We start from the raw sequence: 25,364 nt of genomic DNA on the forward strand, positions 1-25,364 counted from the left end.
AGCAGGCGTCAGTTAACACCCTGGGCCTTGTTTCCTCATCTGCAGTGCAGCTCTGCCCAGAAGTGGAGTGGCAGTCTCCAGGCCAGGCAGAGGGAAGGAATGAATGGGGACCCTAGTGCCAGCACCAAGTAGATGCCAGCCCAGAGCAGACAGCCCAGAGGGCAGCTCTCTGGACCTGGGTCTCTGGACCAACCTCTCCTGCCAGAGGGGCCCCCCTTTAGGAGGTGTGGCTTGGCCTGGAGCTGGTCTCCTGTGCTTTTCTTCACCTCTGAGCAGAGTTACCGCCCTTTGGGCAGCTCTTCAGGTTGGGGACACTTGGGGCAGATATGCTCACCCCATCTCCTGCCCTGCCCTTCCCCGAGCTCAGGGACGGACACCCAGCCAGTCCTGGTTATTGTCTGCGGCGCCAGCCTGCAGTCTCCCTCCAGCTCAGCTCCACCCCTTGCCTGCAAGGTCTGTTTCCTAATAGCTGCTCCAACCACACACCTCGTTCCGCGCGGAGCCCCTCCCCTTCCTCCCTCCTTCCCCCGGCAGGGGTGGGGCTGGAGAAGAAGGCTAACTTGACAGCAGCGCCTCTTTCCTGGCTAGTCACCGGCCCCTGCCCAAGAATCCTTGTGTGTGTGTAGCCTCCGCAGAGAGGTGCTTCTCCCGAGTCCTGAGGGGCCATCCAGCCTCCAAGAACTGGGGGGCTGCATCCCAGCCATGAGCCCCTGCGGGTCTCTGCTGGGGGGCAAGGGGCCCGGAGCGCTCACACCTCTCCGGCCCCTCCAGAGGGAGAGGTGAGCCGGGCAGCCAGCCCACAGCCAGCGGTGCCGGAGCCCCGGGCCTGTCATGGTGGCCGACTGCCGGCTAGAGGCCCTGCCAGACAGGTTTGCAGCTGAGCTTGTGTATCTGATGTGGGAAGAAGATGGGGAGTTACTTGTCCGTCCAGGCTTACTTCACCTCCAGAGACCCCTTCCGGTGAGTTGGGCCCCGAGTCCCCTTCCCATCTCCTCTTTGGGCCCCTTGTCCTGAGGGGAGGGCAGATGCCTCCCTGAATCTGCTTCTCAGATTTCACTTGTCCTTTGACCGTGTGTCAGGCAGAAGCCAGTGGAAGCTGCTTCCAAGCAGAACCAGGCTGGCGAAGGCTTCCCCCATGTGCTGGGAATGGGAGGTGAGGGGTGGGCCCCGAAGGCAGCTCCTGGGGAGCTCAGCCTCTCCTTCCTTCCCAGACACACCTGGAAGAGCCTCTGAAAGGTGCCGCCGACCCGGCCTGCTCTTGGTGTTACTGCTTCCAGGGGAAGAGCACAGCTAGGGTGCTGTTCTTCCAGCTCTCACACGTCTTACCTGCAGGCTGTGCCGCCTGCCCAGGAATTTGTCCCAACAAGCAGGATGGGCAGGTTTTGCCAAACAGCATGGAAGCTGGCGAGGCCTGGGTGTGGGCAGCCCAGTCCACGGTAGGCACTCTCATTATACACATTTGTTCTCTTAATGGCAGGCACTTTTGCCTCTGGCCTTTAAGGGCTCCTGTGCTCCCTATGAGTGCGGTTGCTGGGGAAAGGCCTGGGCAAGTGAGACTGGGGCAGCTGGCTTTGGAGTATCCTGAGCTGTGGGGCTGGCCCCCATGCCTGCCAGGTCCCCAGGCCTGAGCTGCTGTGGGGCTTTTCAGAGGGAGATGTGGAAACTTCCTCTCTACCTCTGACCTGCCTTTCTCTGCTCTCTGCCCTACCCGCCCTCAACAGAAACTCCCCAGGGGGGTTCTGGCCCTCTGGGTCCCTCCAGAATGGAGCCATTCCTGGCTGGGGTGGGGCTTGTTTTCATTCTTTGGGAGCAGCCTGTTGTTCCAAGGTCTGCCTCCCCCTCGCCCGTGGTCCTGGTCGACTTCTCCGTCTGGCTTCCCCAACCCAGTCCCTTGCCCCTAACTCGCTGCTGGGATACGTAGTCAGGTGGCTGTGCCCTGGGCAGAAAAGCAGAACACCATGCGGTTTCTGGGAATTACTGGACCCTGGTAGAGTGGTGGGAAACCCCTGGATTTGAGGGAGGGGGGAGGGAACTGGTCCTCAGGGCTGACTCTTCCAGGCATCCTGCTATGCACTTTATCCTTTGATCTCTCAACAGCCTCAAGACGTTTTGTATCCCCATTTTACAGATGTGGCAACTGGTTTCAACATAGTTAACTTGTGGGGTCTCTCTGGCCTGCCTCATCTGTCTTCCTGAGTTTCTTCTCTCATCCTCAGGAGGCTGCACCTCCCCCTGCACGTATCCCCCACAGGATCGTTCTCAGGTTTGCTTTCCTCTTGAAGCAGAGAGAGAGCAGAAAAAGGGTCCCCGTAGTGTGCCTGGCATATGAAGGGATGGCAGAGATTCTCCTCTGCAGAGCCAGTGGGAATTGATCTTGAGTTGTACCATGTGGAATCAAGATGCCAAGTGTTTGAAGTAGCCACTGGGTTAAGCCAGGGCCTCATTAATCCCTCTTACTCTTAATCCCGGATAGGCAGCTTGGGGGAGGGGTTGTTCCCTTAGAAGCAGGAACATGTGCCCCTTTTAATCTCCAGGGACAAGACACAACTTCTGAGGAGCTAGAGCAGATAATGAACTCTCATCCTGGACCTCTGAGGGCCAGGCCACTGAAACCACCCAGGTCTGCCTGTCCTTTATCTTTTTCTGCCCCAGCCCCTCTGGGCAACCTGACAGCCCTCCCCCCAACTCTGTTTGGCCAGCTGGAGTGGTGGTGGGGGGGCGACTGACTGACTGGCCATAGACCCTCTCTGCTGCCCCCTCCCCCAAATGGGAGGCCACACTCCTGAAGCCACTTCTGAAGAGCTAGCCACACACGGGGCTCTGTGCCCCACAGGAGGGACCACCCAGACCCTCCACTCTCCCAGGTAGCAGTCTCATCAATCACCACTGTCCCTGCCTGGTCAGAAAGATGCTTCTGCCATCAGCCCTCTCCTTTACTACAGGATGCCCTCATGGCAGCCCTCTGACGCCTCCCTGGGCCTCAGTTTCCTCCTCTGCAGAGCATAGGGACTGGACTTCCTGGGGTCCTGAACACGACCCTTGCCAGATTCATGGAACAAATTAAGTCCTTGACCCCAGGCCTTGAACACACAGGAGTTCTGGGGCTCTGGTTGCAAGGAGAGTGACGCAACCAGATTCCACGGGGACATGATCTGGTATGACAGTGCGCAGGGGAGGGAAGAGGGAGCTGGGGATGAAAGATGTGATTTCTGTGCCCCCAGCACCCCTGCCTGGCAGGTCGCACTCAGCAGAGGGCACTGTCTTCCGCTGCCGGTGCCACCAGCTTGGGGGGTGAGATGCAGTTACAAGTGGCCTCCCAAGTAAGAAAACACCTCAAATTGGAATTTACAAAAGAGGTAAATTAAGGAGTGACTTTTGTCTGACATCTTTAAAGGTTTTTTCTTTTTATAGCTTTTCCGTTTAATGCCCAACATTGATTTAATGGGTTTGGTTTACACATTGTCTCTTAAAGAAAACAAGTGCATCTTTGTATTCTAAAGCAACCCATGTTTAAAGGGAGAAACTATTCTTAACCCAGCCCAGCTTAGCAGTAACATTTGGCAGCCACCTTGGGACTCTTTTTCTCCTCATCTGAAAAATGAAGGACTTGGATGAGGTGAATGGTTCCCAGCTCTGCAACCTATGTACCTCCTCAGAGACACACAAGCTCTTTTCCATTATTTCCAAATACCGGAGGCTCTACCCTTAACTGCAGCACGACGGCACAAATTGCTTGAAACTATTACAGCCTTCCTGGCTTTTGGTTGGAACTGAATCAATGCACTCTGGCAGCACTTATTTCTTGCTGATCAGAGGCTCATTATGTGTTTGGTTAATTTTTTCAAACAGGATATCAACATATCCATAATAATTACAGCTTAATTGACAGCCTGTTTCAGTCTACAGGGTCTGCAGGAAGGAGGAGTAATAAAGGGGTCTGTGGTGGTAGAACGCTGGGCTCTGATGGACCGGAGTCTCTAGGCCCCTGTTCTCTCCACAGCCCCTGGGCCTGGGGGAGGCGTAGCATCCCCAGTGGTGACTTTCAGGCAGGGGCAGAGACCTGCCCGCTCTCCCATCCACTCCAGTCACAGCTCAGAGGCAGGGGCTGGAAGAAGCTTCTTCCCAACAGTTTCCTGCTCATTCAGAGGCTAAGGATGAGCGTCCAACCAGGCCCTCAACCAGGACATGGGAGGGCTTGTTCTTTAACCTGTGTAAATCCACTGTAATTGTGGCTGTGTGTGCTGCTTTTACCACATAAGGTTGAAATTTTACCTGTAAACATTTGGTCTGGAGAATTTGCATGTGACTGAGAGCCAGGCCTCTGTCTTATCTCACTTGGCTTCTCCCAGCACCTTGCCTATTTGGTCTTGCACACCCTAGATGCACAGTAACTATTTCCTAATTGTTAGGAATTGATTATAATCAATTGATTTCTAATGGGCTAGATGAATAATTCATTTTGGGACCGTCTCTATTTCCAGAAATCTGTTTGGTTCTGGGCCAAGAAACAGGTCCGTATTGCTTGGGCATGCCAGGGCAAGGGGTCTGTCTCCTTTTGCCCTTGGTGTTGTCAAATTAAAGACGGAGGTGGGAAAGTGAACTCTTCGTGGGCACCAGCTGTGGGCCAGGCTCGTGCTAGGCATTTGTTTCTCATCATCTCTAGGCATTTAATTCTCATCATCACTGGTGTGCAAATGAGGACACTGAGGCTCAAGAGTCATGAAGTAACTGGCTTTATGTGACACAGATAGTAAATGGCAAAGGAATATGGACCCAGATCTTGAAAAAAGTTATTTGTGAGACTCTTAAATATTATTTTTTTTAACCGGTGTGTTCCCTGCTGACTCAGAAGGCCTCAGCTTGGATCTGAGCTGCCCACTGAACTGACCATCAGGGTTTGGTCCACTTTGTACCCACCCAGGCTCTCCGTAGTGCTCGGGAAAAGTTCTGGAGGTTGTCAAGGCGTGTGGACTGGAAGGTTTCAGCTCCACTCACTGACTGGGAGAGTGTGGTGGCTGATGCCTCCACCCCAGGTCTGGGCTCCACCATCAACTCCACCACCTCTGAGATGGATGCCCTCTGGCCTGCAGCCAGGACAGATGTTAACTTTCACTTGAAACTTTAAAAAATTGAAAGCTGGGAAAAAGCCTTGGCTTTGGGGAGAGCATATTGTGGCCGTAGCCCCTGAGAACCTGAGGTGGGATTCTTTTGAGTCGCACCTTACTTTCCCAGAGTGTGTTTTGGATTCTTTTCTTAAAAGGCAGAGTCTGCTGGGGACCAGCCTGCTGGGGACTCAGCGGAGGAGGAGAGTCGCTGTGCCATTTAACTGTTGGGTCCTTTTGGCTTAAGGAGGAGTGTCAGCAGGTGTTAACACTAGAAGGAACGCGAGCTCTCAGGGCTCCAGCCTCCGTGTTTTCAAAGATGCAAACCCCGAGGCCCAGCTTAGTGGACGTGCTGCATCGTCAGGTGCAAGTGCACATTGGTTCAGATCCCAGCTCCGTCATGTGTGTACTGGGCAACTTTGCAGAAGTGACTTGACCCTGCTTTTCAGTCTCCTAGTCCGTGAAACAGGGATAATCCTATCACCTTGCAGGGTGTGGTCAGGGTTAGAGATCATGTAAGGCACCTCATAACAGCACCCAGAGTATGGTTAGCATTCCTGTAACAGGTCACCATAGCTGCTGTTAATGTCTAAGCTAGGACTCTAAGTCTACCCTGGCAACTTCCCCGGTGGCCTGGAACCACTTGTGTTCTGTAACAAAGCAGCATGGGGACCCACAACCAGTCCTCCTATCAGCTGTTCACCTTCCTGTTCTTCAGAGACACCTGTGGTGACTGACTTTGGCCATGCAGCTGGCTGTGCCCGTCAAAGGCATTCCTTGACACAGATGTGTGCATCGATGGTGTTGCTCTCTGGCCAGGTGTTCTTCCCAGGAGGCTGGCGTGGCTGTCTCCTGCGTGCCTGCACTCGCTTCTCTCCCTGCCTCCTCTCCTGGGCCTGGCCAGGGCTACTTGCAGCAAACAAAAGCAGGATATTGGCAATGGAGAGAAGGACGTGTTTGGTGCTCCTGTGCCCCGCGGCACACATACCATTGCGAGGGTGTGACAGGGCCCAGGCCTGCAGTTGGGTGCAAATTCGTCTGCACCAGCTTTTCTCCCCTGCATACAGGAGAGGGGTAGGGCCTGGTGACCGTGAGCCTTGGAACTCTTGTGCTCCCACCTGGACTGCTGGTTCTTGCCACTCCCCCCGTTTTCACTTTGGAAACATTTGCTAAGGGCTTACTCTGCCAGCCCTTTGCAAGGTGCTGAGCCTACCGGGAGTAAGTGGGACACTGTTCCTATCCAGTGAAGGAGGAAAGCAGATACCCAGAAACTTTACATCAGCAGGTGGCAGCAGGAAGGAAACCCCTGCTTCTGGTGCTGGCCCCGTGTGAGGCACCTCACAGCCGTCCAGAACCTAGTTTAATCCTCACTGTTACCCCGAAAGTAGGTGGTGATGTTGCCATTTCACAAATGAGGAGTAAAGCAGCTGGCCTAGGTCACTTAGGGGGAAAGTGGTGCTGAGACTTGAACCTTCGATCATCTAGGGAAAAGTCTAATCCCCTCATTTTACAGGTGGGGAAACTGAGCCCAGAGAGGGAAAGGGGCTTGTCCAAGGGCATGTAGTCTCTCCTCCCAATTCAGAGCTTATCCAGTGTGCATTTTTTTTTTTTTTTTTTTTTTTTTTTTGGCTGCGTTGGTTCTCCGTTGCTGCGCATGGGCTTTCTCTAGTTGTGGCGAGCGGGGGGGCTACTTGTTGCAGTGCGCGGGCTTCAGTAGTTGCGGCACGCGGGCTCTAGAGCGCAGGCTCAGTAGTTGTGGCGCACGGGCTTAGTTGCTCCGCGGCATGTGGGATCTTTCCGGGCCAGGGATCAAATCCGTGTCCCCGGCATTGGCAGGTGGATTCTTAACCACTGCGCCACCAGGGAAGTCCCCCAGCATGCCTTTTATGTTGAGAGGAGTTGGAGCTGCAAGCCCAGGACAGGGTCTTCTCCTCTACCTCCTATAATTTGTGGTCCTCACTGAGCCCTTCTGGGCACTTCATATTCTTACTCTTCACACCAGACCCAGCTCTCAGGACCCTGAAGTTCAGCATCCAAAGGACAAGTAGGAAATGCTAAAGGTGGGAATGGCTGGTGGCAGAAGCCCCCATCGTGGCCTCTCACCCTGCATTGTTAATCAAGTTTTGATTAGAATTTCTCTTCCCCAACTCATTATAAAGCTCTTGGAAAGCGGAGTAGGGAACCTTGTATATCTATCTTTTCTATCTACAGTGCTTGCCAATTTACTCCCAAGTTACTATAATAATACATTTGCCTTGCCCTTCACAGTTTGCAAAAGGCTTTCCTCTTGCATTAACTTATTTAGTCTTCATAGTGGGTCTTTGTAATAGATGCTGTGAGTCACGTTTTGTCAATGAGGAAAAGCTACTGAGAGAAGTTGTCCAAAAGCCACCCAGCTGATGGCAGTAAGGGGCCGATAATGTGAGCTTCCATTATCATCATCATCTTTAACAGCAGTGAACACTTACTGAGTTCCTACTGCACTAGACCTTTTATAGAAACTGTGTATACTTTATTTATTTATTTAATTAATTTTATTTTTGGCCCCGCCGCACAGCTTGCGGGATCCTAGTTCCCCACCGGGGATTGAACCCATGCCCCCTGCAGTGGAAGCACGGAGCCCCAACCACTGAACCTCCAGGGAAGTCCCAAACTGTTTACACTTCAATACAGATTATTTTATTTTCGCAGCAGTCTATTTTACAGATAAGGAAGCTGGGTCAGAGAAGTGAAGTCACTTGCCCAAGATGACATAACTAGTAAGCAGCAGGGTCAGGATTCAAACCAAGAGGCAGCTCCATCCTGCCTCTCAGAAAGCAAGGATGTGGCCAGTGTGGGTGGTGTGAAGCCTTGACGACAAGAACAGAGAGTCTGTTAACTAGGAAGAAAGAGGTGGGATGGGCTTGTCAGGCCGAGGGGCTCTTAGCACTGGGCGCCAGGATCAGACGTGAGGATGAGCATGTCTGTACAGACATGGCCCAAGAACACCCCCCCCAGCCTGACCGAAGGTGGAGCGTCACGGTGACTGGAGCAAAAAGGAGGCCTGGGGCTAACATGCATGTATTACACAGTGCCAATGGGGTTTTGGTTTTTTCCCCCAATATTTTATTTTGAAAATTCTCAAATATATAGAAAAGTTGAAAGAATAGTTCAAAGAACACTCATGTATCCATCACCTAGATTCATCATTTGCTAACTTTAAGCCACTTTGTACACACACACACACACACAGACACACACACACGTTTTATTTACTTATTTTTTACTTAATATTTAAAAGTCAGTTGAAGCTTCCCCTTAATTATTACTTTACTATTTTTTCTTCTACAAATTCTTCTATATAGCCAAAGTATCATTATCACATCTAAGAAAATTGACAGTAATTTTACAATATAATCTAATGTATAGTCCAAATTCAGATTTCCTCTATTGTTCCAAAAATGTCACTCTCGTCTGTTTTCTTTTTCCATCCAGATTGAAATACAAGGTTTAGGTATCGCATTTGGTTTCTATGTCTCTAGGCTTTTTTAATCCCTGGGCCTTAACTTTTTGGAAGAGTAAAGAGCAGTTGCCTTATAGAATGACCTCCCCTTTCTGGATTTGCCTGACTGTTTCTTTATGCTTAACATATTTTTCTCAAGCATGCTACATCATAAACTGTTATATATAGGATGGATAAACAACAAGGTCCTACTGCATAGCACAGGCAACTATATTCAATATCCCGTGACAAACCATCATGGAAAAGAATGTTTTTTTTTAAAATGTCTATATGTGTATAACTGAGTCACTTTGCTATACTGCAGAGATTGGCACAACATTGTAAATCAATTATACGTCAATTAAAAAAATTTTTTTAATTAAAAAAAGAATGCTACATCAGTGATGCTGTTGGTAATGGGTGGGTTTTTGAGCTTCTTTGATTCGTCGAGATAGCTGTCTAGACCAGAGGTTCTTAACAGGGGCCGTGAGTAGGCTTCAACCCTTGATACACATGTACCCCATACCTAAATTCTATGCACATTTTCCTCCTATGCGCATTTTTCCAGGAGAGGCTTCTTGGCTCTTATCAGATTCTCCAAGGGCTTCAAGACCCAGAAAGGTTGAGGTCCCCCAGCGGAGGCAGGTCATACAGAGCTGGTTTCTGGGGTCCTGTTCACTCAGACTGGCTTCCATTGGGAAGATACCAGCAAACTGTAACATTCCCTTGTCCTGGCTCTGGATCAAAGAGGTCCCTCCATTTTGTTCTTACACCTGGGAGCCAGGGGCGGCCCGTGTAGCGTAGTTCCAAGGATCCGGGAGAGTTTCTGTTCTCATCTTGCCTTTCAGATGTTCTGAATGCCAGGATTCCCTCACCAACTGGTACTACGAGAAGGATGGGAAGCTTTACTGCCACAAGGACTACTGGGGGAAGTTTGGGGAGTTCTGCCATGGATGCTCTCTGCTGATGACGGGGCCTGTCATGGTGCGTGAATTCCTCCATCTCTGCCCCTCTTGGTCATCAGAGTCCATTGTCAGTACCTCCAGTTCCCCGTGGCCATTCATCTTCTGGTCTTCCCATCAGCTGAGGCCTCTACCTTTATTTATTCAGTCATTTAACAGATTTTTTTTTAGTACCCATTAAGTGCCAGGTAAGGTCCTTCCCTCAAAGACTTAACAGTCCAGTGTTGGGGTGGGTGGGAAGGCAGGCAGGGAGGAGACACAGTACGATGGCATGAGGGCCTTAAAGGAGAGCATGAGCCTTTCTAGTGGGGATGATTACTTCTGGGAACCTGTTCTCATGGCTGAGACCGAAAGAGTTTTTTGCAATCTCAGAAATGACAGGGAGGCACCCATCTGACCCTTTCTCTGGAAGCGTGAGGGAGGGGAGTGCCAAGGTAGATTATGACTGGGGTCTGTAGATCCTTGATGGGAGGTCCTTCACCCACCCCTACCTTCACTCCAACAGCAGTGACAACTCACTTCCTCCCCATGTGTGTCTACCCTTTTCCCCACCTACTCACAGGTAGCCGGGGAGTTCAAGTACCACCCAGAGTGCTTTGCCTGTATGAGCTGCAAGGTGATCATTGAGGATGGGGATGCATACGCCCTGGTGCAGCACGCCACCCTCTACTGGTAAGATGATGGCCCCGTGTCCATCCTTCCCTACAAGAGTGGCCAAGAGAGAGGGACAAGTGGCACTGTGAGTTGGGCAGAAAGATTACAGGGGTATCAGCATGCTGGATTCCTATCACAACAATGCTCTTAAGCAGGTCTGAAAGCTGTGAGCAAGATGAGTAACGTCTCTGCCCTCTGTCCTTACCTACTGGGAGAATAACCACACTGCCCTGCAATCCTCCCAGAGGAAGAGAGTGCCTGGGAGGGCGCTCTCGGAGAAGGATCCCAGAACATTAAAGGCAAAGACCCCTTAGAACTCACACAGTCCAACTGCCTCTGTTGATAAAAAAAGTCAGCCTGAGGCCCAGTTCTTAACTTGAGGCAGAGGCAGAGTGAAGAGAGCCCAGGCCATCTCTCCCCCAGTCCCAGCCCACCCCAGAGAACCCAGGCTGCTTATTCTTGCCAGCTGGAATCAGGCAAGGGCAGTGAACATGGGGCTATGGATACTGTTACTTGAAGCCACGTGGGGGCTTCCAGGTGGGGCTGCAGGTTCTCAGCCCCCTTTCTGCTCCTCCCGCAGTGGGAAGTGCCACAACGAGGTGGTGCTGGCACCCATGTTTGAGAGGCTCTCCACAGAGTCTGTCCAGGACCAGCTGCCCTATTCCGTCACACACATCTCCATGCCGGCCACCACCGAGGGCAGGCGGGGCTTCTCTGTGTCCGTGGAGAGTGCCTGCTCCAACTACGCCACCACCGTGCAAGTAAAAGAGTGAGTGTCTGGGGCAGGGGTTCTTGAGCAGAGCCCACAGATGGGCCTTGAGGGGATCGGAACCCCAGAGTCTTAGCAGAGCTCCCCACATCTTCATCTCGTCTCTTCCTCCTGGGCTCACTGTGCTGTCACCGTGCCTGGGCCTTGGCACTGACTGTTCTCCCTGCCTAGGCTCCTCCCCACCGGATACTTAACGCCAGAATCGCTCACCTTTCACGTGTCAAGTTTCAGATCATGTTTGCTCTTTGAAATTATCTGGCTTGGTTATGTTTGTTTATCATGTGTCCTCCTCACGAGTTCCTTCTGGAACTTAGTCTTGTTCAATGCTGCGTGTCCAGGGCCTGGAACAGTGCCTGGCACATAGTGGGTGTGCATGGATTATTGTTTCGTTGGTTGAGTGAGTGAATGGAGGAAGGAGGAGAAAGAGGTTAAGACTCCATCCTAGGTCCAGGCCAGCGACCAGATGGGGGAAGAGCCTGTCTGCCTAATAACAGTAATGAGGCACTGTGGCTGCCAACCCTGCAGACGGTGACTGTGCACTTACTGTGTGCTGGGCACTGGGTGCTCACAGCAGAGGGGGGAGGTCCTGGGGTTGGGGGAGTGAGGTGAAGTCTGCTCTAAGCCTAGAACTGTGTTCAGGGCTGAGGTGGGAGTCTGTGGCTGTGTCTGGGGTAGATTGGGTGGTTGGGAGTAGCCAGAGGGGGTCTGTTAAGTCATGGAGGGCCTGGATTATGAAGACTTCAGCAGGTCTATTGAGGGATTTAAACAACTAGGTGACACAACCAGGTGACCATTTTAGAAGGATGGCTGCCGTGGAAGTGGGACGGGAGAGCAGCAGGCCTAGAGGTGCAGAGACCAGTTAGGAGGCTGATGCAAGATCCAGGCAAGGGATGTTGGTCACTGTGGTGATGGAGGATTTTTCAGGATGGTGAGGGTTGGGGGGCAGTGAGGGAACCCCACATGGGGAGGGTGCTGTCCAAGTTTCTGGCTTAGGCCTCTGGGTGAGTGGGGGTGCCCTTTACCGAGACAGGGCACCCTGTGAAAGGTGTGGCCTTTCCCTGTGAGTGGCCTGGGCCTTGGGGGCCAGTAGGGGCCTGGAGCCTGATGAGCCCTCCCTGCACAAGAGAAATTGGTCAGACACTTTTTAAAGCTGCCTTCACCCCGCCTCAACTCTTGTCTGGCCCAGGGTCAACCGGATGCACATCAGTCCCAACAACCGCAATGCCATCCACCCTGGGGACCGCATCCTGGAGATCAATGGGACCCCCGTCCGCACACTCCGAGTGGAAGAGGTACAGTGTGTCCTATGGGGATGGGACACGGAAAAGACCCTCCAGGAGATCAGGCCATGGCCTTTACCTTTTCCCACCCCCAGTCTATCTCTTTGTCTTGCCAGTGAGCCTGTGACCACTAGTGACCTCCTCTGTCAGCCTGGCACGTTACCAGGGCAGCAGGGATGGCCTGCCAGACTGTCAGAGGGCACTGTGTGGCTAGTGGCAGCTGGAGGCCACACTGGGTTTGGGTCATCTGGACTGATGGTGGGTGGCCTGCAATGGGACAGCCTGTGGAGCCAGCCTTACACTGCTCTTGGCCACAGGTAGAAGATGCAATTAGCCAGACGAGCCAGACGCTTCAGCTCTTGATTGAACATGACCCCGTCTCCCAGCGCCTGGACCAGCTGCGGCTGGATGCACGGCTCTCTCCCCACATGAAGAATGCCAGACACTCGGACACCCTCAGCCCCCTGGACACCAAGGAGAATCTGGAAGGGACACTGAGGAGACGCTCCCTGAGGTGCCACTTCCCGCCCCGGCTCTGCGCTGTCCCATGCCCGGCCCTCGGACGAGGTGGAGCCGGCTCTCAGAGGCCAGCAGAGTTAGGAAGGGAACCAGCTGGCCAGGGACGGGCTATGAGGATTGTGCTGACCCAGTTCCCCCGCCCCAGGGATCACAGTTCATAGCCGGGACCCAGCTGTCTGCCAGGTTTCCCTAGAAACCAGAGGGTCAGGCTCTGTCCACTGAACTGAGCTGGACAGGAGGCAGCAGTGCTGGACCCCGAAGGATAGCATGGCCTGTGGGGGAAGCGTGGGGCTCAGAGGCTGGAGAAGGGGCACAGATAGGGTTAATAAGTGTAAAGACGTTGAAAACTAGAAAGCAAGAGGTGAATTAAAGTTGTTTTAGGGGGCTTCCCTGGTGGCGCAGTGGTTGAGAATCTGCCTGCTAATGCAGGGGACACGGGTTCGAGCCCTGGTCTGGGAAGATCCCACATGCCGCGGAGCAACTAGTCCCGTGAACCACAATTACTGAGCCTGCGCATCTGGAGCCTGTGCTCTGCAACGAGAGGCCGTGATAGTGAGAGGCCCGCGCACCGCGATGAGGAGTGGCCCCCACTTGCCGCAACTAGGGAAAGCCCTCTCATAGAAACGAAGAGCCAACACAGCCATAAATAAATAAATAAATAAATAAAATTTAAAAATAAAAAAAAAATAAAGTTGTTTTAGGTTTTCAAGTAGGGACAGGGAATTTCCTGGCGGTCCAGCGGTTAGGACTCCGAGCTTTCACTGCTGAGGGCCCGGGTTCAATCCCTCATTGGTGAACTAAGATCCCACAAGCTGCGAGGCGTGGCCAAAAAAAAAAAAATGTCATAAACATAGTGGCTTTATTGCTCTAAAAATCACACACACTTATTATTTTAAAATTCGGGAAATGCAGACAGGTACTACAAAGATGTGCAAAATATCCGAAATCCCATTTGCTTGTTTGGGGTGGTACTAGGCTGTCGCTCTAAGCCAGTCAGGGCTTGAATCAGGCAGGCACAGAAGGTGGATTTCCATCAACAGTGCTGTCAGCTAGTAGAGTCTAGTCCATCGTTCCAGGTGAGAGATACTCAGGGTTCCCACTTTGAATGTGATTTTACCATGCTTAAATGGGCTGCAGATGTCTGCAGCCCCTAGATGACACATCTGTCTGATGTTAGAGTCCCCTCCCCCATCACAGCACCCTAACTACAGACATTGGAACAGACAGGGCGGACCTGAGGTTCCTGCTTCTAGGCTTTCCTGGCGGGTCTCTGAGGACTGCCCTGTCCCTACCCTCATCCTTCCTCATCATCAGGCGCAGTAACAGCATCTCCAAGTCCCCTGGCCCCAGCTCCCCAAAGGAGCCCCTTCTGCTCAGCCGTGACATCAGCCGCTCAGAATCCCTCCGCTGTTCCAGCAGCTACTCGCAGCAGATCTTCCGGCCGTGTGACCTGATCCACGGGGAGGTCCTGGGAAAGGGCTTCTTTGGGCAGGCAATCAAGGTGAGCACTGGTGGCAGCTGTACCACCTCTCTGCCCCCCAGCCCTCTCACCTTCTTTTGGGGATTTCTCATCACATGGCCTCCCTGATGCCCTGCAGGATACCAGACCTCACTCCTGGCTGCAGGTGATGGTGTGAGGGCCGCACCCCTGCCCTCCCAGGCCACCAAAGGGCAGCATTGCTGCTGAAGTGAGCTTGGTGGACCTGGAGCCCTGGGTGGGGACGAGCTCTCCCGTGGCCCTCCCGCCTCCAGTCAGTGGGTGTCTTTAGGTGCCCAGAGGCCTCGGTGCTGGGAGTGGCTCCTGCCTCCCTGCTGAACAGTCTTGGGGACTAACCTCTCTTTCTCTCCTCCTCCTCTGCTGAGAGCTGGGAGGGGGGGTCAGGTAAGCCATGTGTCTCAGCCTTCGGGGCAGTGGGGCTGGAGAGCTCACTCCCGACCCACCCAGCTCCCTGGTGCATGTCTGTGGCACTGACCCTCCTGCCCCCAGACTCCTTTTCCCCTAGGGGACACGCTTCTGTGTCAGGTGACCAGAGACCCTGCTTGGCTTGGCAGCAGCCCACCCCCACCGCCTCCTCCCTCATGTCCCTTTTCTGGATTCTTGCTTCTCCTCTGTGCATGCCCAGCTCTCCAGGGAGGAGGGTGTGCTCCCCTCTTAGTCCCCCGGGGCCCGTGCTGTGTGTTCTACACATGAGCTCTGTCAGTTTGATCCGGTTACTTCAGTGTGTCCTCCAGGGGATGGGAGGGCCAGTTACATCGATTTTCACACAGTTCCCCAGAACCACCTCTGGTCTCTGTACCAGTAACAGTCACCCTCCTTTTAGGTGACACACAAAGCCACTGGCAAAGTGATGGTCATGAAGGAGTTGATTCGGTGTGACGAGGAGACACAGAAGACTTTCCTGACTGAGGTAAGACGGGGAGTGTGAGGGTTAGGAGTTTGATGTCAGTGTTGGAAGACGGAAGTTGTTACTAAATAATGATTTCAATCCCGGCTTTTGGCACCAAAAAAAAAAAAAAAAAAAAAGATTTCAAGAGGAAACAGTTTAGAGTCACTTTCTTAAGGCAGAAAAAATCATTTAGAGGAACGTCCCTGCCCCCTCTAAATTACAGCATAATTATTTGTGCAACAAACACTAAAGACAGCATGAGCTGGGTACAGCGAGATGTGGTTCAGAGGAGCTCGTGGAGTGTGGGGTGATGGACATGAACACAGACCAGTTCAGTGCAGCTCGATGCTGTGACCCCACCTGAACGCCGTGCCGGGGGAGCCTGGCACCTTGAGTGTTGACACGGTTCTCCCACCTCTCTCCATTGCTCCACTGGGTGCTGCCCTCCAGGCCTTGGGTTCTCCTACTCCAGTTCCCCTGATGCAGCTCCTAGAAAGGAAGGGTCCCAGGGGTGAGGCCTGGGAGGCCATCCCCATCCACCTGGGGCCTTCTTCCACAGCACATGAGATAGGAGGTGGGAGATGCGGGTCACATTTGTCAAGCTGACTCCCTGGAGGGAAGGGGTGAGAAAGAAACCACCCCCCCTCCTTGGCCTCCCCTCCTGCAGGTGAAGGTGATGCGCAGCCTGGACCACCCCAACGTGCTCAAGTTCATCGGCGTGCTGTACAAGGACAAGAAGCTGAACCTGCTGACGGAGTACATCGAGGGGGGCACGCTGAAGGACTTTCTGCGCAGCGTGGTGAGCGTACCACCCCCAAAGTTCCCGAGAGCCTTGGTGGGTTGTCTGTGGGACACCTCTGTCACCACTACTCTGGAACCGTGATGGCCAGAGAGGCCCACTGCTTTGCCTACAAAGGGCTGTGCTGGGTGGGACTGGACACAGGCAGGGAGGGTTTGCTAGCAGATCATGTTGACCCATGGGGCCCGGACCACAAGTGGGACAGGGCCCAGAAGCCTCTGATGGGCATTCCTCCATCCTGTAGGACCCGTTCCCCTGGCAGCAGAAGGTCAGCTTTGCCAAAGGCATCGCCTCTGGAATGGTGAGTCCTGCCAACAGCCCTGCCAGCGGAGCAGGGGTATTGGGATTGGGGGGTCAGGAGAGGTGCAGGAATGGCGAGCAGGCACTGAAAGGCAGAGACCCTGTCCTGGGCAGCCTGCATGGACTGGGTCCTTCACCTGTTTATCAAGCTTCTCTCTGTGCCAGTGAAAATTGCCCACAGCTGGCTGTTCTCAGCTTACAACTCTACTCTCAAAGAATTCCCAGTCTTCAAGAGCAAACAGGGTATGGGCAAGGCGAACTGGAGAAGCAAACTAGCACGAGGCGGCCTGGCCCTGCTGTCACAGGGGCGTCCAGGTGCTGAGGGCCCTTAGAGAAAGCAGAGAACCTCACTGCCCAGGAATTCAGAGAAGCGGGAATTGTGTTCTAGTTGAGCCCTGAAGGACGGGTCAGAATTGCATGAAAGTTCCACTTGGCAGAGAGGCCCCGAGGTTGGGGTGATGAGAGCAGCAAAGAGCTGGGAGGAGAGAGGAGGAAATAGTCTGTTTCACTGGGAAAGAATGGTGCCAGTCACAGCGATGGGGACAGTGACAACTGCCGAGTGCTTTCTCCAAGCTGGGCACTGAGCTGAGGGACTAGCACCCCTCATGACAGCCCTGGTTCCAGATGAGAAGCTGAGCTACACAGGGATGGAACTAGGAGCTTGGGTCAGTTGGTCTGACCCCCCAAACCCGAGATTTTAATGGCTGCTGTTCCATGTGGGGTCCATGAAGACGGTATTAGACAGGGGGGACATTAAAATCCCTGCGTTTAAGCTAAGGAGTCCGGACTTTATTTAGGAAGCCAAAAAGACACACATACAAGATTTTTAAGCAAGAACATTTCGTGACCAGAGCTGTGCTGTTTTGAAGGTGACTCTGGTGTGGTCAAGTAGGTTGGCAGGGAGTTGGGAGAACTCAGGGCAGGGAGACCTGGGTCGGGAGTCATGAAACCTTTCAGGTTTCTGAATTACAGTGGGGCTGTGGGACCAGGAGACTGGGAGGCAGGGTGGAGTCAGAATGGAGACTGGTTGGTAGTGAGGGAGCAGGGGTGGGGGGAGGTGGGCCCGGGGCACCTTGAGGTGCCTAGAAGAACAGTGGTGTCCTTTACCAGACTGCCGGGGGCGGGGCGGGGGGCGGGAGTCATGGTCGGGAAACAGGTTTGGGAAGAGCTAGGATAGGCTAGGCATCTGCTGAGGCTGATGTGCTGGTGGTTCGTGGGGGTGAGCAGTGAAGAGAAGGTAGCTTTTGACATTGAGGAGGCCGGAAGGAATAGGCAGGCCTCTCAGGAGAGGCATGGGCAGCCTTGGAGGAGGGGTGGCAGGCAGGTCAGGAAGAGCTCCCTGGGCGTGTGAGCAGCTCCAGGAGCCCAGGGGCTGGAAGCAGTGCTGTGGGGGCTGCAGGGGGCTGGGGGGTGGCTCCTTCCACTCTTGCTGGAGAAGGGAAGGAAAAGGAAGTGGCTCCAGGGTGACAAGAGCCAGAGGCGGAGGCCTGGAGGGGGGAAATAGCAAGTAGAGACCAGCTTGGAAACGTTTGGATAGGAAGAGGGAGAGGTCAAAGTGAGAGCACCGAATCCTCACCACTAGACCACAGGGAGCGGGGAGGGTGCTGAGTCTCAGGGGAGGGGGATGTCGGGAGCACAGAGCCAGCTGGACCAGGAGGAGGCCACTTGCCCTTTCACAGTGGGAAGGATCCAGAGTGGCTGAAGCCAGAGACTGGGGTGAGGGTGGGGGTGTGAGGGGGCAGGAGCAATGCACCCAGGTGGGGCATCTAAGTAAAGTGGGTAGAGGGGATAGAGTCTTGCAAGGGCCAGGGCCCAGGGGAGTCGGAGACTTGAGGAGAGAGCATCCACTGGGTTGGGTCAGTGAACAGAGGATGGGCAGGAGATGGTGTCAGGGAGAGGGGAAGCCCCGGCGGCCTTTGGCTTTCTGTTGGCGTTGGGACAAGGGAGTGACAGCAGGAGGGCTCTGGAGTCCGGGTTGGTTCTGAAGCTGGGTGGGGATGACCTGGGAGAAGAGCAGGTTCTGTGGCCCCCAGTTTCAGAGTCACCATCTGGTTGATTAACTGCCCATTGGCCTCAGCTCATACTTCTGTTCCAGGCCTATTTGCATTCCATGTGTATCATCCACCGGGATCTGAACTCGCACAACTGCCTCATCAAGCTGGTATGTCCCACCACTCTGGGCCTCCCCATGGCAGTCCTCCTGGCCTCCTTGTCACCAGGGAGACTGTCTCCTATTGCTTTAGACCAGAGGTATCACCTAGGGCTCCTATCTTGCCCCTCCTGCTGTCTCCAATGCCCTCCTCTGTCTTCCACGGGCTTCCTAACACATGCAGACGAATCCCACCTCCTCCCAGTGGCAGCTTTGAAATCCTTTGGTTAGAAGGGACTTGAGAAGTTCCTTAACTGTACAGAGAGCCCTGTCGCTTTTCCTGGTTTTGCCCTGTGATGGTGAAAGCAATTCACTGATGACCCTGTTTTACAGCCTTGGCACCTAAAGCCTCAGCCCGAGGCCACAGAGCTAGTAAATTCACAGTGACTGGTTTGGGGCCAGCCTCCGTCCCCCTTGCTGGTCAGCTTTGGCTGTTACAATGTTACTACTCCTGTTGACTTCCAGTGTGGCTTCCTGGGTGTCCACTTACTGGCCCTGGCTGTGCCCTCTGGACTTACACCAAACAGTCTTAATCCCTTTTCCACATGACTGCCTTGTAGCTGTTTGAAGAGCTTATCTCGCCTACGTCCCCCCACTGAATGCCTCCACCTTGTCTTTTTCTGTCTTATCCTGATTCTAGCCAGGGCCTTAAATCTTTCTGGGAACAAGGCAGGATGAGAAAAACACAAAACAAAAGAAATCCTCTGTCCTGCCTCTGAGTTCCACTCTCTGGGTCCCAGAACCTTACCCCTCCAGGCTCCAGCGCCTCTGCTGAGAACACGGCCAGGCCTGGGGAGCCTGCTCTGTGCAGAGAGCAGACAGTGAAAAAACAAACGCCAAGCCCCGTTCGCTAAGACACCCCTTTGCTACACTCCTTTTCTCCCCTTCCCAGTGGCTGCTTTTGAGAATGTCCCCACCAAGTGCTAACCTGGCCCTTGTCCTCCCAGGACAAGACCGTGGTGGTGGCCGACTTTGGGCTGTCACGGCTCATAGTCGAGGAGAGGAAGAAGCCCCCAGTGGAGAAGGCCACCACCAAGAAGCGTACCTTGCGCAAGAGTGACCGCAAGAAACGCTACACGGTGGTGGGAAACCCCTACTGGATGGCCCCTGAGATGCTGAATGGTGAGTCCTGAGGCCCCAGAGGGGAGGCGGGGCCGCATCTCTCCTGGGGGCTTCAGGGGAGGCCTGTGAAGTGTAAGGCCAGGTACCCAGAGCTGAGGGCTAGATGGTTTTTATCCCCTGCCAGGCTGGACCTCATAAACTCCTCCCTCCCTGAGCTCAGGCCTGCGAGCTGGCCAGTGGCGCATCCTGGGCCCACGCTGAGGTCTGACTGTGGCTTTTGTGCCCCAAGGGTAGCTGAGAGCTCAGGCTGTTTATTGCCTTTTCTTCTCTCTCTGTGCTGAGAACTGAAGTGTGGCGCCCCCTTGTGGATAATGCTCAAACCAGCCAGAGATGCTCACTGGGATTCTTGAACGGCACAGGGCTGTGAGGCCTCAGAAATGGTCCAATACACCCTTTCTGGAGTCTGCAGCCCAGAGAGGTTCAGGAATCTGCCCAGGAGCACACAGCAGGCAGTGTCAGGGTCCATATGAACCCTGGTCCAATTCTCTTTCACTATCCAATGCAGTTTCATCCTGGGCAGTGTTGTTTCTCAAGATCTCTCTAAGGCAGCCCACCCAGGACTGAGGAAAGGTGATTTTCAGATGGTGTCTATCCAGGGCAGCCTTGGGGCATCCCCACAGAACCTATTCTAACCCTGTTTCTTGGCTATAGCCTGACCTGGCTCTAGACTCAGTGCAGAGCAGAGAAGGGACTAAACCTAATAGCCTGCTCTCCTGTGTTCCCCAAGGAAAGAGCTACGATGAGACCGTGGATGTCTTCTCTTTTGGGATCGTCCTCTGTGAGGTGAGCTCCGGCATGGAGGCCGGGCCTGAGGCAGCAGGCCCAGCAGCTCGGCCCCCTAGTCAGAACTGGGGCTCCTCCTCCTCCTAAGATGAGTAGCTTGCCATAAAATCAACACCAGTGGAGGGTTGTGTAGTTTATCACAGATCTGTTGACACTTTCGAGTCTCATTAGTGCCATGAGAAGGATTGGGCCGGGCTTATTCAGGTGAGGAAGCTGAGGCTCAGAAAGGGGCAGTGGCTTGCTCTTGGTCACACGGCCAGTAAGGGGGTGGGCGGGACACGAAACTTCACCAGGAAGGGCAGGAGGTTGTCCTTCTAGCTCTTGGGCCAGATGTAGCCTTTCCCTCTGTGCCACCTTCCCCAGGCACTCGTGCTGCCCCCACCCTCAGCCCAACAAGGAGAAGCAGCCACTCCAGGAAGTGCTGGCCCGTGTGGCACATCACTGGGCTCTGTGGGGTGCAGAGTGAGTCACGGAAAGAGTCCTGCCCTCAGGAGCTTAGCTCAGTCTGTCTTGAAGCACTGAGTCGAGTACATACATTCAAAGGCTTCTGTGCTTCCCACGGAGTGAGATGTGGTAGAGGAGACAAGAGGGACGGTTGGAATAATGAAGGAAGGTTTTTAAAAATATTGTTCTCTAACAGAGATCAGTAACAGAGATCACTTGAGCACCTACTGTGTACAAAGCACTGGTCTGGCGCCAAAGGGTTTCAGACTTGAATCAGACCCAGCGCCAACCTTCTCAGGGCCTAAACTCTGGCAGGGGACACAGACAGAAGGGGACAGAGCAGGGCAGGGTCGGGTGTGTAGAAGCTGCCCTTCCAGAGGCCAGTTGGGAATATTGTGCTTCTGCTGCAGTGAGGCCTCTTCCAAACCCTCCTCAGTAACCACACTCTCAGTCGAGAGACAAGTCTGGATTAGCAAGATTTGGAGAAACGGGGGAGGTGGAGCCCTCCAAGCTCGGTTTTTACCTCCCTCTTCTGACCATCCTTCCTGTCCTGTCCACACACCAGCATGGCCCTCCCCTGCCATGCGGCTGCACATCAGCAGCCCATTCCTGACCACTGTCTTCCCACCTGCAGATCATCGGGCAGGTGTATGCAGATCCTGATTGCCTGCCCCGAACACTGGACTTCGGCCTCAACGTGAAGCTCTTCTGGGAGAAGTTTGTCCCCACGGACTGCCCCCCAGCCTTCTTCCCCCTGGCCGCCATCTGCTGTAGACTGGAGCCCGAGAGCAGGTTGGTATCCGCTCCTGTCCCCCAACCTGCATGGTCCTGGGATGCTCGCCCCTGCCTTCAGCCATCCCCAAGCCCTTCCCAGGAACTGGGGTGGCAAAAGCCTTGAGTTCGAGGATGGCTGTCGACCACCAAAGCCGCCTGACAACCCTGACATGCCAGTCGAGGGGACGGGAGACGAGGGTATCATAGCAAGTGACCTGGATATAACCCAGAGACAGCTGTTAAAAGAAACTTTTAACAGCAGGAAATTCACCCAAACCTACACCATGCTAACAGCATAAGTGTCTCCATGTTTCCATATTCCCACGTCCATGTCCAAATACATATGTTTTGTACATTTATAATGTCAAACAGAGAAAAGTTTTACATTTTGCTCTGCATTTTGTCACTACCCAGTATTCCAGATTATCATTTTTGTTGACTGTGAAATTCACTATGAACACATAATATACATAATGTAGATGTTCAGGTTTTTCCAGTTTCTCCTTACAATAGGTGTTACTACTGTGAGCATCTTTATGCGTTTAGCCATTTTCTTCCTTTAAAGAAATCTTTTAAAATTACCTTTATCCTTCTCAGGTTATAGCTTTCATTATTACCAAAGTTATTCTGAGTCTTTTTAAGTTCATGCATTAGAAAACTAGAACCTTTGTGCTTCTGCTATCAAAAATTATGTTTCTTTTAAAAAACAAATTCAAACATTACCAAAATATATAGGACAGGAAGTATACGTTTTCTATAATCTCCTGAGCAGTGTGCCCCTCAGCACTCCCCACTCCCCAGCTCCATCCCCCCCGCAAGATAACCAGTTGGTACATAACCTTTATTTTTAAATGATTTCCGAAGGTCCACTTTAGACTTGGGATTTGCTGGTGGGAGGCTCTGAATCTTGTTCCTTCATGGACCAAAGAACCAAAATCCTTCAGTCACACCAGAACAAGAGGATGAGGAGAAAATGTTAAGCCACACAATATTCGTTTGCTAATATCCCTTCTCAGTCATTCTAAATGTCTGTCTTTAATTCAGACAATATTACTGAGTGCCCACCACGTGCCAGACGCTGTGCTCATAAGCTCTGGGATGCTGCAGTGAACAAAACCAAGGGGCCTGCCCTCCAGGGACTCACATTCTAACAAGGGGAAGTGATAAACAATAGATATGACAAACTGTGTTGCATATGAGGAAGTGACAGATGCTATGGAAAAAGGGGTCAAGCTGAGGAAAGAGGATTGTTTAGGGTGCAAGTTATAATTTTTAACACGGTGATAGAGTAGGCCTTGCCAAGAAGGTGACAAGATATCTAAGCAGAATCAAGGAGGAGGCGGGAGAGTAAGCCTGAGGTGTCGGGTTTCAGGGCAGCTGAGCTGTCTCCAGGGCACTAGGAGCCGGGAGTTCGCTTTACTCCTTGGGAAGGGCTACCAGAGTCTATGAAGTGCCCCTCCCCGGGCAGATCCATTGATGTGGAAACAGTCTGAGGACTGGAAAGGATCTTTAAAAGGGTACTTAGTCCAGTCCCACCTGTGATGGTTGCATTTTCTCCAAGACCTGGGATGGTCTTTTTTCCTCCTGGACTTGCTTTTTCTGAGCTGCCAGACCAGCCTTCTCCCAGTGTTATTATCTCTCACCTTTACAGCAACATCCTACGCAGTTACACGACCCCTGTTTCCCACAGAGGTACACCAAGGTTAAGGGGCTTGCCCAAGGTCAGACACCCAGGAAGCAGTGGAGCCGCAGGCCTGGGTGCCTTCTATGCCACCCTTTCTCTCCCCCCGCCACCACCCCCGTATCTCACCTGTCTCCAACTCCTTTTCTTTCTAGACCAGCATTCTCCAAACTGGAGGACTCCTTTGAGGCCCTCTCCCTGTACCTTGGGGACCTGGGCATCCCGCTGCCTGCAGAGCTGGAGGAGCTGGACCACACTGTGACCGTGCAATATGGCCTGACCCGGGACTCGCCCCCCTAGCCCCGGCCCAGCCCCCTGCGGGGGGGCGTTCCACAGCCAGCACTGCCCCCTCTGCGCCCCATCCCTGCTGTGGGCAGGGCCTTCCGTGCTTCCTGTGGATTGGCAGCTTGTTTAGAAGCAGAACCGGCCATCCCTACTACCTCCCCAGGAGGCGAGCGGGTGCAGCACCGGGGAAGCCACCTCCACAGGCTCTGGGGCCTGGTTACTGTCTGTAAATCCAACACTCGCCTGAAAGCTGTGAAGAAGAAAACAAACTAACAAACAAAAAAAAGCCTGGTCCCCGTGCCAGGAGGAATCTGTTACTCATGACCACGCGGGAACTCCCTGGCAGTGGATTCCGGGAGGCTCTTGCTTACACTAATCATTGCGACCTGGACCTGCTGGGCAGGATCCCAGGTGCTCTGAAGCCTCTGGTCCAGCTGGTGCAGAAGGACTTCTCATGGGAGCGTGGCAGAGTGAGCGGCCATCCAAGGATGTGAAGTGACAGTGGTGCTACCCCCTTCCACGCCACATCCCGCCCTCCCCTGGGCAGGGTCAAGGGAGTAGGTTTTGAAGGGTCCCTTAGTCGGTTTGTAGTGGGTCCGGCCAGGAGTCAGGGGAAGGGCTGGTTTCTGTTTACCTCCCGGGCCCAGGGGCCACATCAGCTTGAGGGGGAGCTTCCCCCTGTGTTCTCAAACTGAGCTGCTGGAGACTGGCTGGGAACTTCCTTTCTCCCTCCCACAAGCAGTCAGCCACAAGTGCAGGAAGAGGCTGGGGCTGGAAGGAAAGAGGCCCTGCCCGCTAGAAAGCTCTAGTATCCTGGCTGCTGTCACTCACACGCTGGTGGGCACCTCAGGAGCCTGGGATTTTGCTAGGTGGGTTCTGGAGGACAGTGTGGCTGGTCACAGGCCCAGAGTATGGGGCGGGGTGCTGGGAATCTCAGCAGTCTCCCGGCCCTGTCCTTGTGGCAGCCGATGCTCACCCCTCACTGTGCCTGATCCAGGCAGCAGCTTGGGTGGCAAGAGGTGGTGGCAGAGTCCCAGAGCGGAGGTGCTGGGGGGGACATCTCCCCGAGCCAGGCTCTCTGGCTTCTACCTCCTATGTTGGCTGGCCCAGCCCATGAGCTCCTGGCCCCAACCTCCTGAGCCACAGCTCACAGCTGTGGGTGCTGAAAAGCCCAGGGGACACCCTCTATCCTGGCTTCCAGAGCTGGGGTGGGGGTCTTGAACACAGGTAGATTTGCCTCCCCATAAGTGTGACCTTGCCCCATATTTAACAGATTAGGAGTGGGTTTGGGATCTTACTGCAATGGTGGTTATATTGGGGGTGGGGGGAGGAGGCGGGTGGGAGTGATGCAGGAGAACGGTTGCTGTTCAGACTATCTTGTTATATCTGTGGGGTGTTATGTGAAATGCTGTACATAGACCTGATGAGTTGTGGGACTAGATGTCACCTCTGGCCAGAGTTTCCTTGCTGTCTAGACCGTACTTAAGTGTGGAGTGTGCAGGTTCGCTGTAGGGTTGAGCCCTGGGCTCCCGGCAGCAGGAAGGCCAGCATTGTTTGGCTGGTGGTGCCTCAGTGGTCCCCACAAGTGTGTGTGGGGGGGTGGGCCCAAGTGGGGCCATCGAGCAGACCAAATAAATTAAGGAGTTAACATAACCGACGATGCTGAGAGTGAGAAAGTGACTTGTGGCCTGGTTCAGGGAGATGCACGTGGAGGGTGTGCTGGCCACTTTGACCCCACGGCAGGGACTTCTCGTGCCCCCCACCTCTGATTCCCCTCCTTACACAGACACCAGCCTGCTCCAGAGAACATGCACGACCCACCTGAGGCAGCCCCGGCCTTGCAGCAGGTCTGACTCTCACCTCCTGGCTAAGT

The 25,364-nt window shown here is 53.6% G+C and overlaps 1 protein-coding gene across 2 annotated transcripts; it reads left to right on the forward strand.

Moving 5' to 3' along the window:
- Nucleotides 1–907: 907 nt before the first annotated feature.
- LIMK2 (LIM domain kinase 2) lies at nt 908–25,148 on the forward strand (the record flags this gene model as incomplete). Of its 2 annotated transcripts, none has more annotated exons than XM_079717906.1 (15): nt 908–960; nt 9,432–9,567; nt 10,108–10,217; nt 10,780–10,968; nt 12,155–12,260; nt 12,566–12,762; nt 14,082–14,286; nt 15,089–15,175; nt 15,822–15,953; nt 16,198–16,254; nt 18,349–18,414; nt 19,350–19,524; nt 20,252–20,307; nt 21,386–21,543; nt 23,362–25,148. In XM_079717906.1, 15 exons carry the CDS (start codon nt 908–910, stop codon nt 23,504–23,506), a joined length of 1,872 nt encoding a protein of 623 aa, XP_079574032.1. In that variant the 3' UTR covers nt 23,507–25,148. The 2 variants fall into 2 exon arrangements, with proteins under 2 accessions (XP_079574032.1, XP_079574031.1); XM_079717905.1 differs by having other exon boundaries at nt 14,082–14,268.
- Nucleotides 25,149–25,364: the final 216 nt, after the last annotated feature.

This window comes from Hyperoodon ampullatus (assembly GCF_949752795.1).
Source record: "Hyperoodon ampullatus genome assembly, chromosome: 13".
Taxonomy (NCBI): domain Eukaryota; kingdom Metazoa; phylum Chordata; class Mammalia; order Artiodactyla; family Ziphiidae; genus Hyperoodon; species Hyperoodon ampullatus.